The following is a 19977-nucleotide window of genomic DNA, read 5'->3' as shown; positions in this document are numbered from 1 at the left end:
TTTTAAATGTTGGGGCTGTCTACAGTTCATCAAGATATGCATGTATTTTAATTTTATCAGTTGCCAAATTCTAAAGGCCTTGGGATCCAGAAAACCACAGATGCTTTTCAGTCCAGTATATCCTACAAATATAGAACACCAGAGCATGTGCATGACTCCGGCATACGGCGATGATGCTCTCCTGGCCTTTAAGGATAATGTGGAGTCCTGTTATAGGAGACATAGAAAGAAGCAGATAATTTCCATACAGGGCAATGATTGTAGTAACAAAACAATGGGAGTGCAGAGGAAGTACCCAGAGAGGTCAGAGGCAACTTCCTGGAGAAAAGGCCTGAACTCAGATAGGCTTTGTGGGAGAGGGCACACAGGAGTGTGAGATGGGCTAGAGTGTGCAGGGAGCTACAAGTAGCTCATTGTGCCTTTAGCTTAAAATACAGGGCTGGGAAAAGAAGTTGAAGTGGCAAAGCACAAGTCCTCTAGGGTGTCCCACTACATTCTGTGGAGGTCCAGTGTCCCTGGAAGGTGGAGGCAGCCATGTGTGGTGCCAGTGGACGTGTTGTGGATGTCCCTGTGCCTGCGGTAGGGAGGATGATTGGAGGGACTTGACTGGGCTTCAGTGAGGGGGGTGTAGTGGTTTAGGGGAGAGCAGAAGAGTGGTTGGTGGCAGTGGGGAGGGGGATGGTGGAATTCCATCACTGGTTGCATGTGGGACAGAGAGAAGGGAGAGGAAGGAGTCTAGCATGAGGCCCAGGTTTCTGGCTCAGTCGGCTGAGGAAACAGAATTAGGAATAGAGCTAGGGAGCAAGTAAGGACCACATCTAGGGGTATGGGTTCACATTCTGTTTTGGATCAGTCCGTTTGGGGGAAATTATGCAGGTCTGTCCTGCCTGAAAGTGGAGGTGTTGAGAGAGGGGTAAGAACTAACTCCTATTCACGAAGCGGAAGTTAACTAAAACATTCATGGCTTCTGAGAACTACAGGTGGTTTGCTAGGTCCCCTGACCCATCCCCCCTCCTGTCCCTACAGGTTGCACAGCAGGCAGGGATGCTTTGCTTGTCCTCACGACTTTCACTAGTGCCTTCTCCCCCTAGTCCTGTCTCTTTTCCTCCCCTTTCTGGTTTTCTGTTGTACCATTCTGTGGCTGCCCCGTAACAGATTAGAGCTGGGGTGAGCAATATCTGGACTGATGTTTTCTGCATGGCAGAACTGAGCCTCTAGAGTAGGAAATTGCTTTGGGAAAATGTGCCAGTTGCTAGCCTAGTCTTTGAACTTGCCCAAGACGCTAATTCCACACACCCCTTTACTCATTCCTCTCTGCCTGGTGAAAGAGCAGCTTCCTCCCTTTTAATGGTGGACTAGGAGTTTGTATTACCCTGAGACTCTGGTCCCCAGTGCTTATTCTTCAGAGGGCAAAAGAGCCACTTTTTAGGTCTGAATTTAATGGATGAGCCCTCAGGCTGTGCCACTTTCCCCACTGTTGTCTGCACATTGGAATCACCTAGAGAACTTTGGGAACTACAGGTGCCTGGGCCCTTGGGAGCTTCCAGAGAGCAGTGAAGGCTGAGAACCACTACCCCTATCCTGTTGCCTTTTCTTTGAAAGTTAATTTTATATGGAAGTAATTTCAAAGTTACAGAAAAATTACAAGAATAAGAATTATACATACAAGGCCCCCAAACCCTTCATTTAGACTCACCTATTCACATTTTGCCCTGCTTAACCTGTCACTCGTGTTCTTGCGTGTGCTGTCCCTGTACCAGTATCATGGCCTTTAATACTTTGGTGGGGATTTCCTAAGGATAAGGATATTCTAATTGAGAACACTTAACACAATACTTAAACCCACCATTCGTGTTTCCGTTGACCTCACAACGTCCTTTATACCATTTCCCCTCCAGTTCTGGATCCAGTCAAGGACCGGTGTTAATAGTTAGCTGTCCTGTCTCTTTGGTCTCCTTTAATCTGGAACGTTGCCATAGCTTTGTCACTTACGACATTGACATTTTGGAAGAATAAAGTCCCTTTTAAATGCTGCTACTCATTTTGGGTTTATCGGATGTTCCCTCTTGATTAGATTAGGTTTTGCATTCCAGGTGGTTGGAGCACTACCCGTGTCATGTGTCCTCTCAGGGTGTGACATCAGGAGCACACAGTGTCATCTGCCCTGTCATGGGGCTGTTCATTTTGATCACCTGATGTATCATTCAGGGTCCAATGAGGGGAAAATGTAAACAAGAAATGACAGAAACAGTTGCTTACTGTGGTAAAGATTGGTTAACTAGTAAAAGGGGGTTAAAAAAAAAAAAAAGGCCCTAGAGCAGCTTAGTAGGAAACAGCTCCCACCCCGAGGGTCATGGAAGAGAGGACAAGGAACTGTCCTCAGAGCAGGGCCCTGCAAATCTGAGGGTCGGACCCCTGACAGGAGCGCCGCCTGCCCTGTGCTGTAGGATAAACTCCCCGAGGTGCCCAGCCCCGAGCCAGGAGAGCGGAGCGCTGGCGGCGTGGAGGATGCTGCTGGCACCCATGCCTGACCGAAACACAGTCTCGTCTAGCCTGGCCATCCTCTTTACAGGTCCCTTTTGGCCAGCTGGTGGAAGAGGAACGTCCCAGCATGGCAAGGAAGGGAGAGGAAGGGCGAGTTTGGCACACTTGGTTAGGGTGGTTTCTACTCGCAAGTTTATAGTTACTGTTTTATCCCTTCCAACTCAGACGATTTCTGGAGACATACTACTATAAGACTAAATATTTAAATATCCTGTTCCTCCCTCCCTTCTCCCCCAGTTATTTTATATATCTATTTATATTTGCTATGGACTGATGGATTCCCATTTTTTTCGGTGGTTTAGAATTCCTTATTTTCCTTTTGTGTTTTGTTTTTGGTTCTCAAATAGTTCCAGATTTGGCCAGTGGGAGCCTCTTCAAGCTGCTTTCTGTGTCCTGACATTTTTATTGAACACTTTTGTAATTTCTGACTTAATAAGATGTTCCAGGCTCTTCTCGTCATACCCCTGGTGCCCAGCCCTGGAATCAGTTTCTGAGGAGCCTTGGTCCCTGGCTCTAGCTGTGCTCATTACTACCAGGGTGTCTTTGCCTCTCATCCTAAGAATAAGAGCTTGTCTTACTCTTTTAAAATTGTTCCCCCCCCTTTTTTTTTAAACAAAAGTAACAGTGCTTTAAAAAATGTAAACCATAACAGACATCTGTAAAGAAAAAAGTACCCACAGGTAGACAAGTGTAGGATGGTGTGTATCCTTCCAGACTTTACATACATAAAACCAGATTTGGTGGTGGGGTTTAGTTTTGCTTTTCGCTAGTATATGAATTCTGTTCTACAAGGTCTTTTTTCTTCATCACAACATAGTATGTGCTCTGTATCAGAATGTAGAATTCTGACGTTGTTGTTAGCTGCATGGATATATTAGTATCATGCTTAACTAGCGTACAGTGGGTGGACGTTCAGATTGAATCCAGCCTTGCTGCAGTGAACACTTCCATACACATACTGTGAGGCATTTCTTTTTTTTTTTTAATCTTTTTATTGAGGTGAAATTCACATAGCATAAAATTAACCATTTTAAAGCACACAGTTCAGTGGCATTTAGCACATTCACAGTGTTGTGCAACCACCTCCTCTCTCTGGTTCCAAAGCATATTCATCGCCCATGTTGTGCATTTTTATATGGACTCAAGGAGTCTTAGTAGTGGATTTACTCTGGACCAAAAGTCACATTAAAGGTTTTTCATAGCTACATCCACTTGCCCTTTCTGGGTTATTCCAGTTTATATTCCCACTAGCAATTGAAAATGTGCATTTCCCTATACCCTCGTTGACACTTTGGGTATTATCAGCCTTTATTTTTCTTCCAATCTGATAGACAAGAATATGTATTTTTTGACTAGTAGCTAGGCCCAGAATGTTTTCAAAGATGTTTCAGTCATTTGTTTCTGTTGGATTTCCAGTTTCAGTCATCTGCCTAGTTTGATAGGTTGTTGGCGGTGGGGTTCTTTCCCCTTACAGGGCTAAGTTTACTTAGGAAATTTTTCTATGAAATTCAGTGCCTGTTGCTAGTGTGTGTGTGTGTGTGTGTGTGTGTGTGTGTGTGTGTGCGCGCGTGCGCATTTGTGTGTGTGCGCGCTAATCTTCCTGATATATTTCCTAACTGGTTATTGTTGGTGTGTAGGAAGCCTACACTTTGGATACATTGATCTTGTATCCAGCGTCCAAGTAGTTCCTAAAAACAGTTTGTATCTTCTGGGTGGCTCTTTATTGCAGTGTCTCTGAGGTCTCCTGAGGGTGTCCGTGACCTTGTAGAAACACCCTAGGTTTACCTACTGAATACTTTCCTGGACAGTGCTGAGTGCATTGGTAGTGGTGAGGAAATGGCCTCACACACAGGTCCTTCTCTCCTGAGTCCTTCTCTCCTTCTCTCCTCACTGACGGGAAAGTAGATATGGCAATTCTAGTAATAAGATAGAAAAGAAATGTGTGTATCTTTGCATCCCTAGCACCTGACACATAGTGGGCACTGAATATCTGAAATAAGTCACTATGGTGCCATAAGAATATGGTTTTCTTTGTTTTCTTTTTTTAAGCTGAAGAGCCCATTAGCCAGAAAGGTTCACATCCCTGGCTGCATAGTAGAATCACCAGGAGGATGTTTAAAATATTTATGCTCAAACTCAACTGGCAGAGAATTGGTTTCAGTCTGTCCAAAGTGGGACCAAAGCATGAGCATTTTAAAAAGACTTGTTAGTAACTTCACTGAGCAGCCAGGGTTGAGAACCTCTGCTTATCTGGGACGGAAACGCTACAAGTAGAGCTTGAGGTGGAGCGGGGGCTGCCTCTCTCTTCCCTTTGGCCCCCAGCAGGGTTTGCTGGGCACAGTTTGAAAGCCGCATCAGCCCCATGGTCCCGAGAATCCTGTGAGGATGTGGAGGATGGTGTGCCCACCTGCTGGTGGCAGTTTTGTCCGGGGCTTGTGCTGCTGCTTCACACGCCAGGATGGGAATTAGGCAGACGTCCTGGTTCAGCCAGAGGAGCAGGGTCCCCTGTGCTGAGGTTGCAGGGCCTGAGAATAGCTATGGGAAGGTGGTGGGAATTAGGTGTTGGGCCTCCGTGCATCTAGTTCGGCCAGATAGTGGATTGCTTCCCCTTTGCTCCTTGTCACCTCTGGGAGGGACTTACTGATATAACTGCAGCTCTCCAGAGGGCATGCTGTGAGGGTGATTCTGCCAAGCCCAAAGTTGTTGCTGGTTATAGCCAAGATTCAGAGAAGGTGGGCCTTTTCGTTAAAAATGGTCATCCCTGGCTTTTAATTAGCACTTTATCTAATTTGAACTTTATGGGGATAGCAACTTACACAAGGGGCTTATTGCACCCATATTACTGATGATGAAAATGAGGTCCAGAGAAATGATCACTTGCCTATGAGCACACAGGGAAGCCTGAGCCTGGCTTCGTCCTGATGTTGGCCATTCTTCTGTCCCCTGCTTCATCTGTCCGAGCAGCCCTCCGTCGGGGAGAGGGCTGCCGTTATTTGTACGTCCAGTTACACACATGCCAGCCCCCCTTTGTCTGGTACCATTTCTTCTGCTGGGAGGGCTGTCCGTCCACACGATTGGTTCACAGCCACTGAGGTTCTGACCTGCTTGGTGCACAGAGTGGAGAATGCTGTGGAGGCAATGAATCGGACTTAGATTCATTTGTGGGTTTTTTCCCTGGGATGAATTATGACCCACGAGTTGCTTTCAGTTCCATTCTCTGGCTCCCTGAATGACTGGAGCCCAGGCTCTGTTATCTAACACTCATTACCCAGCGCCCTCTGGGGCCCATAGACACTGCAGCACCTGTCAGAGATGATGATAAATATCTAGGCCAAAGGTTTTTTTTTAAAATCTCTGCAGTCGAATGGAATGCTCGATCAAGATGACAGGGTATTTTCAGGGAATAAATAAAGCACTGATACCTAACTTACTCTTTTTCTTCCCTCTTGGCTGCCACACATGACCTGACCCTGGTGGTCAGTCTCCTTGGCTGCCCTTCCTCTTCCGGGACCTTGCTCGGGCTTTGTCCCTGCTGCTAGCCCCTTCTCTGCCTCCTGCTCGGCCTGAGGAGGACCTGCCCGTCCGCAAGGCCTGGCTTAGCTCAGAAGTCGCTCCTCACCTCCTTCTTTTCCACTCTTCCCGCTCCTGTCTCACAGCCTGTAAGTTACCAAGTCCTGTTGATCTGCTTCCCTCGTCCTTCCAGAATTGCTCTCCAGCCGCATTGCCACTTCCCAGACAAGCCGCCATCACCTCTGTGTTGGGCAGCTTGGGCCTGGCCTCCCGGTCACATCTCACCCTGCTTGCTGTCTGCCTTGTGTCAGAGGGATTATGGCGTCTGTGTCCCCCCTCTGGAATGAGTGAGCTCTTTGAAGGCACCCCTTTGTCTCACACCCTTCTGCCCCCCATTATCAAATACAGGGTCAGTCAGGTCTGGTATGTGGCTGTCCCAGGCAAGAATTTTCATAGTCAGGCCTTTATTCACTGACTTCTCTCTCCTTCAGGGAGTATAAGAGCAAGCCCAAGATTACATTTTTCTTTCCGAACATCCCTGTTCGTAAACATCAGATGTGTCGGGGCGATTGGTCAGTTCTCTAGTAGGATATGCCTTACAAGGGAAAAGGACATTTTCAGAAGGATTTAAGCCTCAGTCTGATTTTTCTCAGAAGCCCAAAGCCTTTCCCCACCCCATCTGCCGCACACCCTATGGTCGAAGCGCTGGTGGGTGACACCCAGTGGAGGGCCAGCAGGAGCCCTCCTTCCAGGGGCCTCCCCTGCCCTGGGCCGCCTCGGGCCTTTCCACCTGTGCCCGGCCCCAGCAGGAGTAGTACTTGGGCGGCAGCACAACCCTTTCACTGCTTGATAGACTTGTGGGGTACCCACACCCGAGACAGGGCAGAGGCTGCAAGCCAAAGGCACTTTCCCTCCCAGAAGAACACAGCCCGTCCCCTCGGTCACCAGGCACCAAGTTTGCTTAGTCACACAAGCTTGTTTGCTCAGCTGAGGAAGATGAGGCACGGCTGGAAGTCTGCAGTGGCCACGGGAGCGGCCCTCTTTATGGTGCCCTCCTTGCCCTCCCTAGTGCCGAGCTTGGTCAGAGGCCTCATTTTTGCTACCGTGGCAGCTGCCATTTGCCTGGGCATGTGGGCTTTCGAGGGTGCTGTGAGCTGCCTGTCACCAGAGATGTTGACACCGGCAGCGGTATCCGGTGCTCAGTGCCCAGGGGCGGCAGGCAGGGCATCGTGCAGGAGGTCAGATTAGATTCTCCCAGAGTCTCTTCCAGTCCTGGGTCCCGGGGGATTCCAGTGCTGACCCTCACCCCCTTCTCCATCACACACGTGAGCCCTCTCCCAGCCCATGGTGGGCTACTGGAGGCGGGCAGAAGCAGAAAGGAACCATTATTCCTCTCTCGGAATAGCCTCCTGTTTCCTTGGCTTTTCTTGGGTCACCTATTCTCAGAAGTCTCGTGACTGCTCTCAACCTCGGGACATTTCATGTACTGTCATTAACTTTCTGGGCCGTTTGGTCCCTTGACTGGGTCAAGAGCTCCTTGAGTAAAGCAAGGGACTGAAACTTTACTCCTCTTGCTTGCTCTCATATGGGGCAGACCACAGAGGCTTATGAATGAGCAAGCGAAGTAACTTACCAGTCCGAGAGAAAGGTGGTCCTCAGGGGACAGCAGCCCCCTCCAGCAGCATCTCTCAGGGTGTGCGCAGCAGAGGAGAACGGCCTGTGCCCCTTGCACCCCTGCAGTCTGGCCCCTTGTGCTGACAGTGTTGGGCTCCCACAGGTGCGTGAGGGGGAGGCCCGGGACTGAGGAGCCACCAGTGCGCACTGGCTCTCTCCCTGACACCCACTCCCGATGCCTTTGGCAAGGATGGAGCCTTCTGTGGCTGGAGCAGGCCTTTGGCAGGCCTTGGCCAGCATTGGAAGTTGTGTTTCTGGGGGCCTGGGTCCAAAAAGAGAGGCCTGAGAGCATTGAGAACAGAAGACGAGTGTGGCCACCTCAGGGCCCAGGGCCAGCCTGCATGGGCTCTGGAGCCCCTGCCTGGGTGGGATTTGCCATGTTTGACAGGAAGTGGCTCAGGCCGAAGTGGCTTCCCTACACCTCAGCTGGGTCTGGGAGACAGGATCACTTGCACCCACAAGGTGCAAAGCCTGTCCTCCTGGGCTTTGCACCATGGCCCCTTCACCTCCAGTGGACTCATCACCTATTTCCTCCCCAGACTGAGCTTGGCTCATCCCCAGAAGGTTCTAGGTGTTCCCACCTCCTCTCTGTGCTCACAGATTTACCCCACTCTGATGCTCTTCTCTGTGCCCTGTCTGCTGCTGCCCTTCCGAGGCCCCTTTTCAGTCCCTCTGCTCCCAGAAAGCCTGGTGCCCCCATCACAGGACTCCTGAGCCCCTTCTCATTGCCCTACCCCGTCCTCCCGACCCCTGCGGCCTTCTCCCATTTGCCCGAGCGTGAGTGTGTCTCCCTCACAGTCTGGGAGTTCCCAGACTGGGGCCAGGGCTCTTCTCCCTCCCCAGCAGACCTTGGGACAGACCTGGCCAGGGCCTCAGCGAGGACACTGGAAGTAGGAAAGCTCTGCCCACCCCCCCCCCAGACTTCTCCCCTCACTCCTTTGCCTCATCTTGGTTGGGGCACTTGGACACGGGGGCAGAAGAGTGAAAGGGACCCCTGCAGACCAAGGAATAAAAATGCACTCCTTTATTCCCTGTGGGAGAGACAGCTCAGGGAGCTGCCAGCATCCATTCTGGGAGGCAGGCTCCATCTTGGGGCCCCAGGAAGGCCAGGGCAGTGATTGGGGGCACCACTGGCCTCACGGGCAGGGCAGGTCCAGGTGGGGGCTGCTGCCCCTTCCTCAGAGCTTTTCCAGGTAGGAACCAGGGACAAAGCCACGCTGCCCATTCCGTTCCACTGTCCACCAGCCATCCTCCCCCTCCAGGATGACTTCCAGGATGTCTCCCGCAGAGATACTCAGCTCGTCGGAATTCTGGGCAAGAGAATGAAAGTGCATTGGGCTGGAGGGGCCACTTCGGGGGGCTGGGGGTAGGCTGTGGTCGGCACCCCCACCCCAGGCAGTAAATGCGAGTTTGTCTCCCAGGTGGGCCCAGTCCTCAGAGCTGCACCTGGCCTCCTGGAGCCACAGAATGAGGCTGCTCTCTGGGCTGGGGTGGCCTTTGGAGACAGGTAGGGTCTGGGGTGTCTGTGGGACTCAGTCTCCTGCCCTCCCTGGTTTGTCATTGTAGACCTCCCTCACCCTGGGGCTTCTTCCCCTCACTTTCCCCCTGCCGCCCCCTCCCCCCCAGCTCTGCTCCAGGCCCAGGGTCAGGTGTGCTCACCATGCTCCAAACATTCCCAGGCCCACCGCACACAGCCTCCCCAGTGCTGGTGAGCTAGCCCCTGTCGTGCAAGCACATTCTCATTCTCTTGGCCTGTCCCCCTGCCAACCAAGGACCAGGCTTTGGGAGTCTGCACAGACCACTTAGCCCCGAGGGGATGGCAGCCTTCAATCCGGGTGGACTGAGGGGGCTCTGCAACCTTACCTCAAAGCAGGGAGCAGACTGAACTCTTGAGGATCTCAGCATAGCTGCCCTGTGGCCCCCTGACCCATCCTCTCCCTGTGGACCTCAGAAAACCAACCCGGGCCCAGCTGAGGGGCTCATTCTGGCTGTGGCTTGTTCTTGGCACCCACGGCCCCAACCTGAGGGCACAGAGACTGACCCTCAGACCCTTTCCTGCAGGTTGCCCCAGCGTCTGTCAGCGTGCCTGCTCATGCACGCACACCCAGGCAGACACAGGCCCTTGTCCCCATTCATCAGTGTTTGCTCAGCAGCTCTACACCGAGCCACTCCTAAGTGCTGGGTGCTGTTCTGAGGGCGCACACGCCGGCACACCCCAGGGCACGAGCCTCTGTGTGGCCGCACTCGGGCATACCTGTGCCCTCCTGAGGAGAGGAGGGTGAGGGCCTCACCTGGGCCGTGTAGTCATAGAGCACCCTGTAGCCCTGGGCTGGCAGGGTTGGGGGGCCCGGCGCCTCCTTCACTGCGATGGCAGAGTAGACAATCTCATTCTGTTCGGGGGTTGGGGTCAGGGTCTCTGTGGAGGCTGAAAGCAGTGTGAGAGGCCTGGAGCCCACTCCTTTCAAAGGCAGTGATCCCTGGAGACTCCCCCTGGTGTGGCGCTTCCCCAGACTTGGCTCAGCCTCCCCACAAAAGCATTTGGACAACCCATCCATGCCATATAGGAGTCCTCTCCTTTCCCCTGGGCTCAGTTGTTTAGTGGCCCCTGCGTCACCCCCAGTCACCTGCAGAAGCTGCCAATGATGTAGTCTTGGGACTCCCGTGCAGCAGTCCAGAGAACCTGGGGACAAGAAGGAAAGCAGGTGGGCCCTGGAGGGAGGGGGATGAGGCAGGGGGCCCTCAAAGCTCCAGGGCTGGGCTCCCCCAAGGGTGGTCCCAGTGGCCTTGCCTTCCCCTGCCGTACCCTCCCGGGCCTCCTTGGCACCTGCTCCTGCACCTGCTCCTCGCGGACCCTCCACACTCCGCTCCCAGGGCCCTGTGCCCCTAGACCCCTGCTCCACCCTCCCCCACTGGTGAAGCCGTTGCCCCTCGGAGTGCAGCCCAGTCATGCCCCGCTGGGGCCTCCACCTGCCTGGGCCCAGCCAGTCCTCCTCCCTGCGCTCCACCGTGACCCGGCCAGCCCGGCCGCTCCCTGACCAGGCGACGTCGGGCCCCTGTGTACGCACGAGGCGGTGCCGCGGTCATTCACCCCTTCCCCCGTGCCTGGCTCAGGCCTGGGCGAGCGGGAGTCGTGAGGGTTGTCGAATAAAAGAACGGGACAAGCAAGAGGCGGACACTGGGGGCACCAGTGGGGAGGCAGATGTGGGTACCCCACGAAGCAGGCAGAGCTGAGGGCTACACAAGTAGAGGCTGACGCTATTCCCAGCTTCAGGAAAGGCTTCTGGGTAGGGTCGAGCCAAGTCCTGAAAGAGCTTCACCAGGCAGAGATGGCGCAAGTCCTGGCCAGTGAGCAGCAGACGTGCAGGGAGAGCTCCGCACGGGCAGAGGAGTTTGCTGAGTGGAGTGGGCCCATCGGGGGGGTGGGAGACAAGACTGGAATAGGGACTGGGCCAGACCCCAAGGGGCCCTGAGTGTGGCTCGGTGGGGCACGAGGGGCCTTTCCCACGGGCGGGGAAGTTCCGTGACACCCGCACCCCCACAAACAAGCCCAGGGCCCGGAGTGGACACACATGCCCAGGCTGGAGACCCAGGGACAGGCGCGGGCGGACCTCAGGCTGCGCAGCTCCAACAGCAACGGCACAGTCCTGCCCCTCGGTAAAGCCAGCAGAGCCGTGGCTGGGAGGAGCAGAGCTCGTGGAGGCCGCTGTGGGCCCTCCCCACTGCCCGTTTCTCCAGAGTCGTCTGTACCTGTGCCCCCCCCCAGCTGTGCTTGCCTTCCAGCTGGCCCCTGCAGTGGCCCCTGCCCGCCCCGCCAGTGGCCAGGCCTCCTCCCGCCGCTGGGGCTTCTCCCTCGTCCTCATGAAGGCACCCCTTTCTGTCCTTCCTTGACATCACCCCAGGTGAGCTCTTCCGTCCAGGTGTTTAAATGACCACGTGTGTTGAGCTGGAGGTCCTCCCCAGGGCTGCAGGGAGGCCCGAGTCCCCCACGATTCCACACGGTGAGATGGTGAGGGTGTGCCTGCCCTCCTCCTGGGGTCCTGCTTCCCGGAGGGGCATGCTGTGCCTCCAGAGGCGTCCTCAGGGGAGGCTCCAGGGGTTCCTGAGGCCTCAGGAAAAAGCTGGGAGGGCTGGGAGATCCATCCACCCATCCTCATCCTTCCCTACCACCCGCAGGCAGGGCCTTCCTCAGCAGGAGGTTGGATGGAGAGAGGGCGTCACAGGGGCCTCGGGATGGGAGTGGGGCGCAGGCACCACATGAAACCTACAGATGCTGTCAGACCCCCACCGACAGGGCCCACAGACCCTCAGGAGCCTGGCTGCCGGAGACCTCCCTGAGCAGGCCATGGTGCTCTCAATGGGCTGTCGCCGTTGTCACCCAAGGCCTGAACCAAGAGAGTCCTTAGGTTCTGAGTCTGACCCAAACAACTCACGGGCTCCTTACCTAGCAAAGGCCAGTGACTTGTGCAGGTGACACAGTGAGGCGTGGTATGAGGGCCCTCTGCAGCCAGGCCAGAGAAGGGGCCCTGAGAAGCCCGGGGAACTCTCCCAAGAGTCCTGGCTCTCGGGCCTGCGCCTGTGCCCTGATCCTGCCCCAGCCGGAGAGTGCCACCACTGCAGCGTGACTGTCCAGGGCACCAACCCAGGCTAGCAGCCGGGCCCAAGGGACACGGAAGCCAGCCTCGGGCCTCCCTGGAGCTCCGAGCACAGTCACTGGTGAGTAAGTGGGCTGTGATGATTTGCTTAATGTCTGGGACACTTGGGCTGCGGGTGTCATGAGCCACATTGAGTCTGTCTTGTCCCCAGAGTGCCCAAGACCTAAACACAGCACCAGGCCCACCGTAGGTGCTCGATAAGTACATGTGGAAGAGCCACTTGCAGGTGGGAAGGCTGGACCCAATTCCTGGCGCCTCCCCAGCCCCATCAGGCACCTCACCTCTTTATCATGCCGCAGGATGGCTGGACGCCAGGGCTGCTAGATGACGGGGTGACCTCCCGATCGTAGTAGTTCTGGTAGGGCACCGGAGCTGTGGGCAGCAAGCCAGTGAGGCCCAGGGTGGCCAAGGACAGGGCAGGCAGGACCTATGCCACCTGATACCTCAACTTGTCCCTGTCCAGAGACCCAGACTCGGGCCCCACCTTCCCATTCTGGCCCTCAGCTGCCTCCGGGCTTGGGGAAGGGGTCTCTCTCACGGGCTCTAAGAGGGCCCCCCATCTCTGCCCCCGCTTCTGAGTGTTGTAGCATTCTTAAACGCTGCGCGGCCTCTGCCTCAGGCGACGGCAGGCCAGGGACCCAGCCAGGGGACTGCACCGTCCCCGACCCCTCCTCTGGGTCCAGCCAAGGCTCCTGCACCCAGAAGGGAGCCGCGAGCTGCCCTGCCCCGTCCTGGCAGTGGAGGATCAGAGAGCTGGGGCCAGGCCTCACCTGGGGGCTCGGTGCCTGTGCTCTTGGCATGGATAAAGCCGTCGATGTCGGCTTCCACGCTGCAGCCTTCTAGTGTCACCCGCACCTCCTCATAGAGCTGGGGGTGGGAAAGAGCAGAGGCTGAGGGACCAGGCCTCACCTTGACGCCCACCCTCGTCCAAGTCCTGCACCTCAGTAGGCCTGAACTCTGGCCAGGAGCCCCTGTCCCACCAGCCTCCTCACGGGCCTTGTGTGCACAGCTCAGTGCCTATATTTGGGGGCCGTGGCATGAGGGGTCAGAGCCCCAGCTGACAGCTTCTCCTGGTTCCTAAACACTTGCTGTGTGCAAGGTCCTATGCAAGGGGCCTACCTCACTCCTGTCCTCGGAAGGAGACACTGCTTTCCCCCATTTTACAGACAAGGAAACAGGAAAAATGACTTGCCCAAGGTCACAGAGCAAGAATTCATTGCAGCCAGAGTGGATTTCATTTGAGAAGATCCAAAGCCCACACTCCTTCCTCTGCCATAAGGAAGGCACCACATGGGCTCAAGTCATTTTGGGGGGAAAACCCCCAAACCCCACAGTCCATGGGCAGAAGGGGTCAGGCAAGGAATAGCAGTGGGCATGAGGGAGTCCGAGCTACCTCAAAAGAGAGCTCATGGCTCTCAGGCTGCATCAACAGAGGTCAGAGCCCCTGGTGTGGAAGTGGCAGCCCCCCTGTCCTGGGGGACCCCACCCCAACACTCCTGGCATGTAGAGTTCAGTAAGGGGAGCCAGGATACCCCAGAGAGTCTGGGGGGCAGAGGAGGGACTGGACCTTGGCTCCTGCAAGCACCAGCTGTGGAGGAGAGCCGCCCAGCGTCCTCCAGCATCTCTGCAAACCTCTGAGAGGCAGTGTCCACCGACCTCCCCGACCCCAGCAGAGGGGGCAGGTGCTCTGTGGCCCTGAGAGCAGAGCCGAGGACCTTGGAGGCAGGGGTGGGCAAAGAGGCAGATGCCAGGGCAACCACAAAGGCAGTCTTCCAGGTAGGGAGGCCAGGGCCCTATACTGAGCCCCCTGTCCTTGGGGCCCCAGGGGCAGAGGCTAAGCCCTGAGGTGTTTGTTGATGGACTCAGATGGACCCGGGCATGCTGTTGTCTGCAGGCTGCCGTCCCCTCACACCCCCACCGCAGCTCACTCTCTGGCCCTCCCTGTCCTTAGTCCCCCCACCTCATCGTCCTTGACACACTGCAAGGAGAGCTGGTTGCAGTGCACCCACATGGAGTTGCGAAGGATGGTCAGTCGGTCAAACTCTTGCAGCTGAAAGGCCTGGGAGGTGGAGGCGGGATGGAAGTGAGAAGTGAGGACGGGCTTGCGGGGCCAGGCCAGACTGGGCCCTGCCCGACGCATCCCCACCTCAGGAGGTGCTGACTAGCTACACCCCGCTCTGCCGAGTCCAGAGGAAACACCCTTCCTGGGGCTCCCCACCCCCACCTCTGTGCCGGTGCCTAAGGCTTCCGGCTCCGAATGCCCTCACCCTCCCTCCGGGCTCCACCACACACTGGAAGAAGCCCTGGGGAGTGTTGTAAGAGGAGCACTGGACCTGGCGTCCTGAAGCCTGTCTCCCAGGCCTTTGTCCACCAGCAGGACCCAGAGAAGCTATGAGTTTTGTCTGAGCCTCAGTTTTGCCCTCAGCAGAAAGGGGTGAAGGCTGCCTGCCTAAAACAAAGGGCCCCAGGGCACAAAGCCAGATGGTGAGCTCCCAGAGACAGGGACCCAGCGCTGGGACTGGGGAGAGAGTGGACCGGTGAATGAGGGAATGAGGCCTTCCTCCCGTCACTGCCTTGCTTTCCCCCACGAAGCAGCTGGAGGGATGGACATCTTTCCCATTTTGCAGCTGGGAAAAGGGCTCCATGCCCAAGGTCACTCACCTCACAAGTGGTCCGGTGTTCCTGCTCCCACTCGCCCCGCACCTTCTCCAACTGTTCAATGTTCTGCTTGTACACTCGCTCTGGAAGCACAGGTGGGCCTCAAGGAGGCCAAGGCCCAGACACCCTCCCCGACCCTCCACCCCTTTGCTCCCACAGTGCCCCTGTACCGAGTGCCCTCCAGGTCCTTGGAGTGCCCCCTCCTCCCTCAGAGAGACCTGCCCTGGCTTCTGGTGCCACATTTGAATGCCTGTTAGGGCCACCTACTCTGGTACTGGTCTTTTGGCGGTGACTCTTAACTCCCCACTGTGCTCTGAGCTGCCCAGGGCTGCAGTGGAGCCCATACCTCAAGATCAGAGTTCAGGCCTCTTGCCATCCCTGGGTCCCACCCTCTCACACTTTCTAGATGGGAAACTGAGGCTTGGAGAAGGCAGCACTGAAGGAGGTAGGGGGAGCATGGGAGCTGTGGAGATGGAACCCAGCAGACTTGGCCATGACCTCCATTCCCAGAAATCTGAGGGACACCTATCTGCCAGCCAAGGGAGCAGCTGGGTCCTGGGAGAGGCAGAGCAGAAGGGAGAGCATTTCCAGGGAGAGTGGGGGTGAGCTCTCTGGACTAGGAGGTGTGCCAACAGAGACAAGGCGTGTTGGGGGAGGGGGGTTCTGGCATCTGGTGAAGGATAGAAGAGAAAGAGGCCTAGAGAAGGCTGTGTGTGTGTATGAGAGAGGTGAGTGGGTCTGTCTCCCATGATGGCGGGGCTGTGAAAGTCCTGGGCTCTGGAGCCAGATAGCCTGGGTTGAAATGCAGTCACCACCACTTCTTGGCTGTGTGACCTTAGGTAAATTACTTAACCTCTCTGTGTCTCAATTTCCTCATTTGTTAAAAAGGGGGTTGCAACAGTGTGGCCGAACCAGTGGGGGCTGACCTCACCCACCAGCAAGCCTCAGCAGTCACAGCCAACCCTCTCAGCGAACTGTGCTGGTCGCTGAGCAGCCCCCCCACCAGCAAGCCTCAGCAGTCACAGCCAACCCTCTTAGCTAACTGTGCTGGTCGCTGAGCAGCCCTCCCCACCAGCAAGCCAGCAAGCCTCCCCACCAGTCACAGCCAAGCCACAACAGGAGGGTATATGCAGCCCACACAGGTGATCCCTCCGGAGTCCTGCTTCTAGTGAACAGGAAGGACTGTGCACTGGGCCCCACAGGACACCTTCTACATAAGACCACTACTTTCAAGTCCAGGATACATAACTGACTTACCTAATACATAGAAACAAACACAGACAAAATGGGGGGAAGAGGAGTATGTTCCAAATGAGAGAACAAGACAAAACCTCAAAAAAAGAGAACAAAGCAAAGATAAACAATCTACCTGATAAAGAGTTCACAGTGATAGTCATAAAAATGTTTACCAGACTTGAGAGGAGAGTGGATGAACTCAGAACTTCAACGAAGAGATGGAAAAAAAGAACCAAGCAGAGCTGAAGAATTTAATAACTGAAATGAAAAATACACTAGAGGGAATCCACAGCAGATTAGAGGATGCAGAAGAACAGATCAGGGATCTGGAAGATAGGGTAGTAGAAAATTTCCAAGATAAATAGCAAGAAGAAAAAAGAATTTTAAAAATGAGGATAGGTTAAGGGATATCAGGTGTACTAAAATTTGCATTTTAGGGGCCCCAGAAGCTAAAGAGAGAAGGGGGCAGAAGACTTACTTGAAGAAAGAATAGCTGAAAGCATCCCAAGCCTGGGGAAGGAAACGGACATCTGGGTCCAGACATCCAGGGTCCAGGAATCACAGAGAGCCCCAAACAAGACAAGACAAACCCAAAGAGGCCCACACCAAAACAAATAATCATTAAGAGATCAAGAATTAAAGCTAAGAAATCTTAAAAGCAGCAAGAGAGAAGCACCTAGTTATATATAAGGGACACCATGAAACTAACAACTGATTTTTTCAGCAGAAACTTTGCAGGCCAGAAGGGAGTGGTGTGATATGAATAAAATGCTGACAGGAAAAAAAAACAAAAACAAAAACAACCTAAGGGTGTCTGCCTGGCTCAGTTGGTGGGAGTATGTGACTCTTGATCTTGGGGTTGTGAGTTTGAGCCCCACGTTGGGTGTAGAGATTACTTTAAAAAAATTAAAACCCCTAAAATCAAGAATACTCTACTTAGCAAGATTATCATTCAAAGAAAAGTTAAAGGAGTTCATCATCGCTAAACTGACCTTACAAGAAATGTTAAAGGGATTTTTTTTAAATGGAAAAGAAAAGGCCGTAACTAGAAGCAAGAAAATTATGAAAGGGAAGAAGTTCACTAGTAAAAGCAAACATATTGTAAAAATAGTAGATCAATCACTTATCCAACTAGTGTGAAGGTTTGAAGAAAAAAGTAGTAAAATCAATTATATCTACAAAAATTAATCGAAGAATATGCAGAATAAAAAGATGTACAATATGACATACATAAAATGTAGAGGGGGGAGTAAAAATGCAGTGCTTTTAGAATGTGTTGGAACTTAAGTGACCATCAACATAAAATAAACTGCTATATACATAGAATATTATATATGAACCTCGTAATAACCACAAACCCAAAACCTATGATAGATACACAAAAAATAAAGAGAAAGGAACCCAGCCATAACACTAAAGAAAGTTATCAAATCATAAGGGAAGAGAGCAAGAGAAGAACTACAAAAACAACCAGAAAACAGTTAACAAAATGCCAATAAATACATAGTTATCAGGGACGCCTGGGTGGCTCAGATGGTTAAGCATCTGCCTTCGGCTCAGGTCATGATCCCAGGGTCCTGGGATCGAGCCCCACATTGGGCTCTGTGCTCAGCAGGGAGTGTGCTTCTCCCTCTCCCTCTGCCTGCCTGCTGCCTACTTGTGGTCTCTCTCTCTCTCTCTCTCTCTCTCTCTGTCAAATAAATAAAATCTTTAAAAAAAATACATATTTATCAATAATAACTTTAAATACAAATGGACTAAATGCTCCAATCAAAAGACATAGGGTGACTGAATGGATAAAAAATAAGACCTATTTAGAGGTGCCTGGTGGCTCAGTTGGTTGAGCATCTGATTCTTGATTTCGACTCAGGTCATGATCGCAGGCTCATGGGATCAAGCCCCATGTCAGGCTCCACACTCATCGTGGAGTCTACTTGTCCCTCTCCCTCTGGGTTTCTCCCCATGCTCTTGCTCTCTCTCGCTCTCAAATTGTTTTTAAAAAATAAGACCCATCCAAATACTGCCTCCAAGAGACTCACTTCAGACCTAAAGACACATAAAAATGAAGGGATGGAGAAAGATACTCCATGTAAATGGAAGCAACAACAACAACAACAAAAGCTGGGGTAGAAATAATCAGACAAAACAGACTTTTCAAAAAGACTGTAACAAGAGACAAAGATGGGCATTACACAGTGATAAAGGGATCAGTCCAATGAGAGGATATAACAATTGTAAATATCCATGCACCCAACATAGGGGTACCTAAATATATAAAGCAAGTAGTGACAAATGCAAAGGGAGAAATTGACAGTAATACAACAATATTAGGAGACTAACTCCACTTACATCAATGGATAGATGATCCAGACAGAAAATCAATAAGGAAACGATGTCTTTGAATGACACTTCAGACCACATGAACTTAGATATGTACACAAGATTCCATCCCAAAACAGTAGAATACACATTCTTTTCAAGTGCACATGAACATTCTCCAGGATAGATCACATGTTAGGCCACAAAACAAGTCTCAGTAAATTTAGGAATGTTAAAATACTACAAAGCATCTTTTCTGATCACAACAGTATGAAACTAGAAATCAATTACAAGGGAAAAACTGGAAAAAAAAAACAACCCACAAACACATGGAAGTAAACAACATGCTACTAAACAACCAATGGGTCAATGAAGACTCAAAAAGGAAACCAAAAAATACTTGGAGATGAATGAAAATGGAAACACAACATTTCAGAATCTCTGTGAGGTGGCCAAAGCAATTCTAAGAGGGAAGTTTATACCAATACAGGCTTACCTCACGAAACAAGAAAAACCTCATATGAACAATCTAATCTTACATCTAAAGGAACTAAAAAAAAGAACAAAGCCCAAAGTTAGTAAGGAAGGAAATAATAAAGATTAGAGTGGAAATAAATGAAATAGAGACTAAAAAAACCCACAACAGATCAAATCAATAGATCAATAAAACTAAGAGCTGGTTCTTTGAAAAGAAACAAAATTGATAAACCTTTAGCCAGACTCATTAAGAAAAAAAGAAAGAGGACTCAAAATCAGAAATGAAAGAGAAGTTAAAACCGACACCACAAAAATATAAAGGATTAGAAGAGACTACTAGAAAAAAACGGATGCAGAAAAACCATTTGACAAAACTCAACATCCATTCATGACAAAAACTCTCAACAAGTAGGTTTAGAGGGAACATACTTCAACATCAAATGAAGGCCATATATGACAAATCCACAGCTAACACCATATCAATAGTGAAAAGTTGAAAGCTTTTCCTTTAAGATCAGGAACAAGACAAGGATGTCCATTCTCACCATTTTTATTCAGCAATCAGAAAAGAAAAAGAAATAGCCAAATTGGTAGGGAAGAAGTAAAAGCGCCACTATTGGCAGATAACATGACACTGTATACAGAAGGCCCTAAAGCTTCCACCAAAAAACTATTTTGCAGGATACAAAATCAATATACAGAAATCTGTTGTACTTCTGTACACCAATAATGAACTAGAGGAAAGAGAAATTAAGAAAACAATCCCATCTATAATTGCACCAAAAAGAATAAAATACCTAGGAATAAATTTAATCAAGGAAATGAGAGACCTGGGGGCGCCTGGGTGGCTCAGTTGGTCAGGCGACTGCCTTCGGCTCAGGTCATGATCCTGGAGTCCCAGGATCGA

At 52.1% G+C, this 19977-nt stretch overlaps 1 protein-coding gene across 5 annotated transcripts in view; it reads right to left on the bottom strand.

Annotated features, from left to right (window-relative positions):
- Window positions 1-8737: 8737 nt before the first annotated feature.
- PSTPIP1 (proline-serine-threonine phosphatase interacting protein 1) overlaps window positions 8738-19977 on the bottom strand; it is a 46143-nt gene continuing 34903 nt past the window's right edge. For 3 of the 5 annotated variants that reach the window (XM_078079045.1, XM_036118656.2, XM_078079046.1), the window contains 7 exons: window positions 15042-15121; window positions 14341-14439; window positions 13151-13247; window positions 12662-12752; window positions 10353-10408; window positions 10020-10153; window positions 8738-9038 (listed from right to left, as the gene is read on the bottom strand). In XM_078079045.1, coding sequence (XP_077935171.1) covers window positions 8907-9038; window positions 10020-10153; window positions 10353-10408; window positions 12662-12752; window positions 13151-13247; window positions 14341-14439; window positions 15042-15121 — 689 coding nt within the window. In that variant the 3' untranslated portion in view covers window positions 8738-8906. The remainder of the gene's footprint in view (window positions 9039-10019; window positions 10154-10352; window positions 10409-12661; window positions 12753-13150; window positions 13248-14340; window positions 14440-15041; window positions 15122-19977) is intronic. The other 2 variants (XM_078079044.1, XM_078079042.1) reach the window with 2 other exon arrangements.

This window comes from Halichoerus grypus, chromosome 8, assembly GCF_964656455.1.
Source record: "Halichoerus grypus chromosome 8, mHalGry1.hap1.1, whole genome shotgun sequence".
Taxonomy (NCBI): Eukaryota; Metazoa; Chordata; class Mammalia; order Carnivora; family Phocidae; genus Halichoerus; species Halichoerus grypus.
The sequence above is the reverse complement of the archived record's forward strand: the minus strand, read 5'-3'. Positions and strand labels throughout refer to the sequence as shown.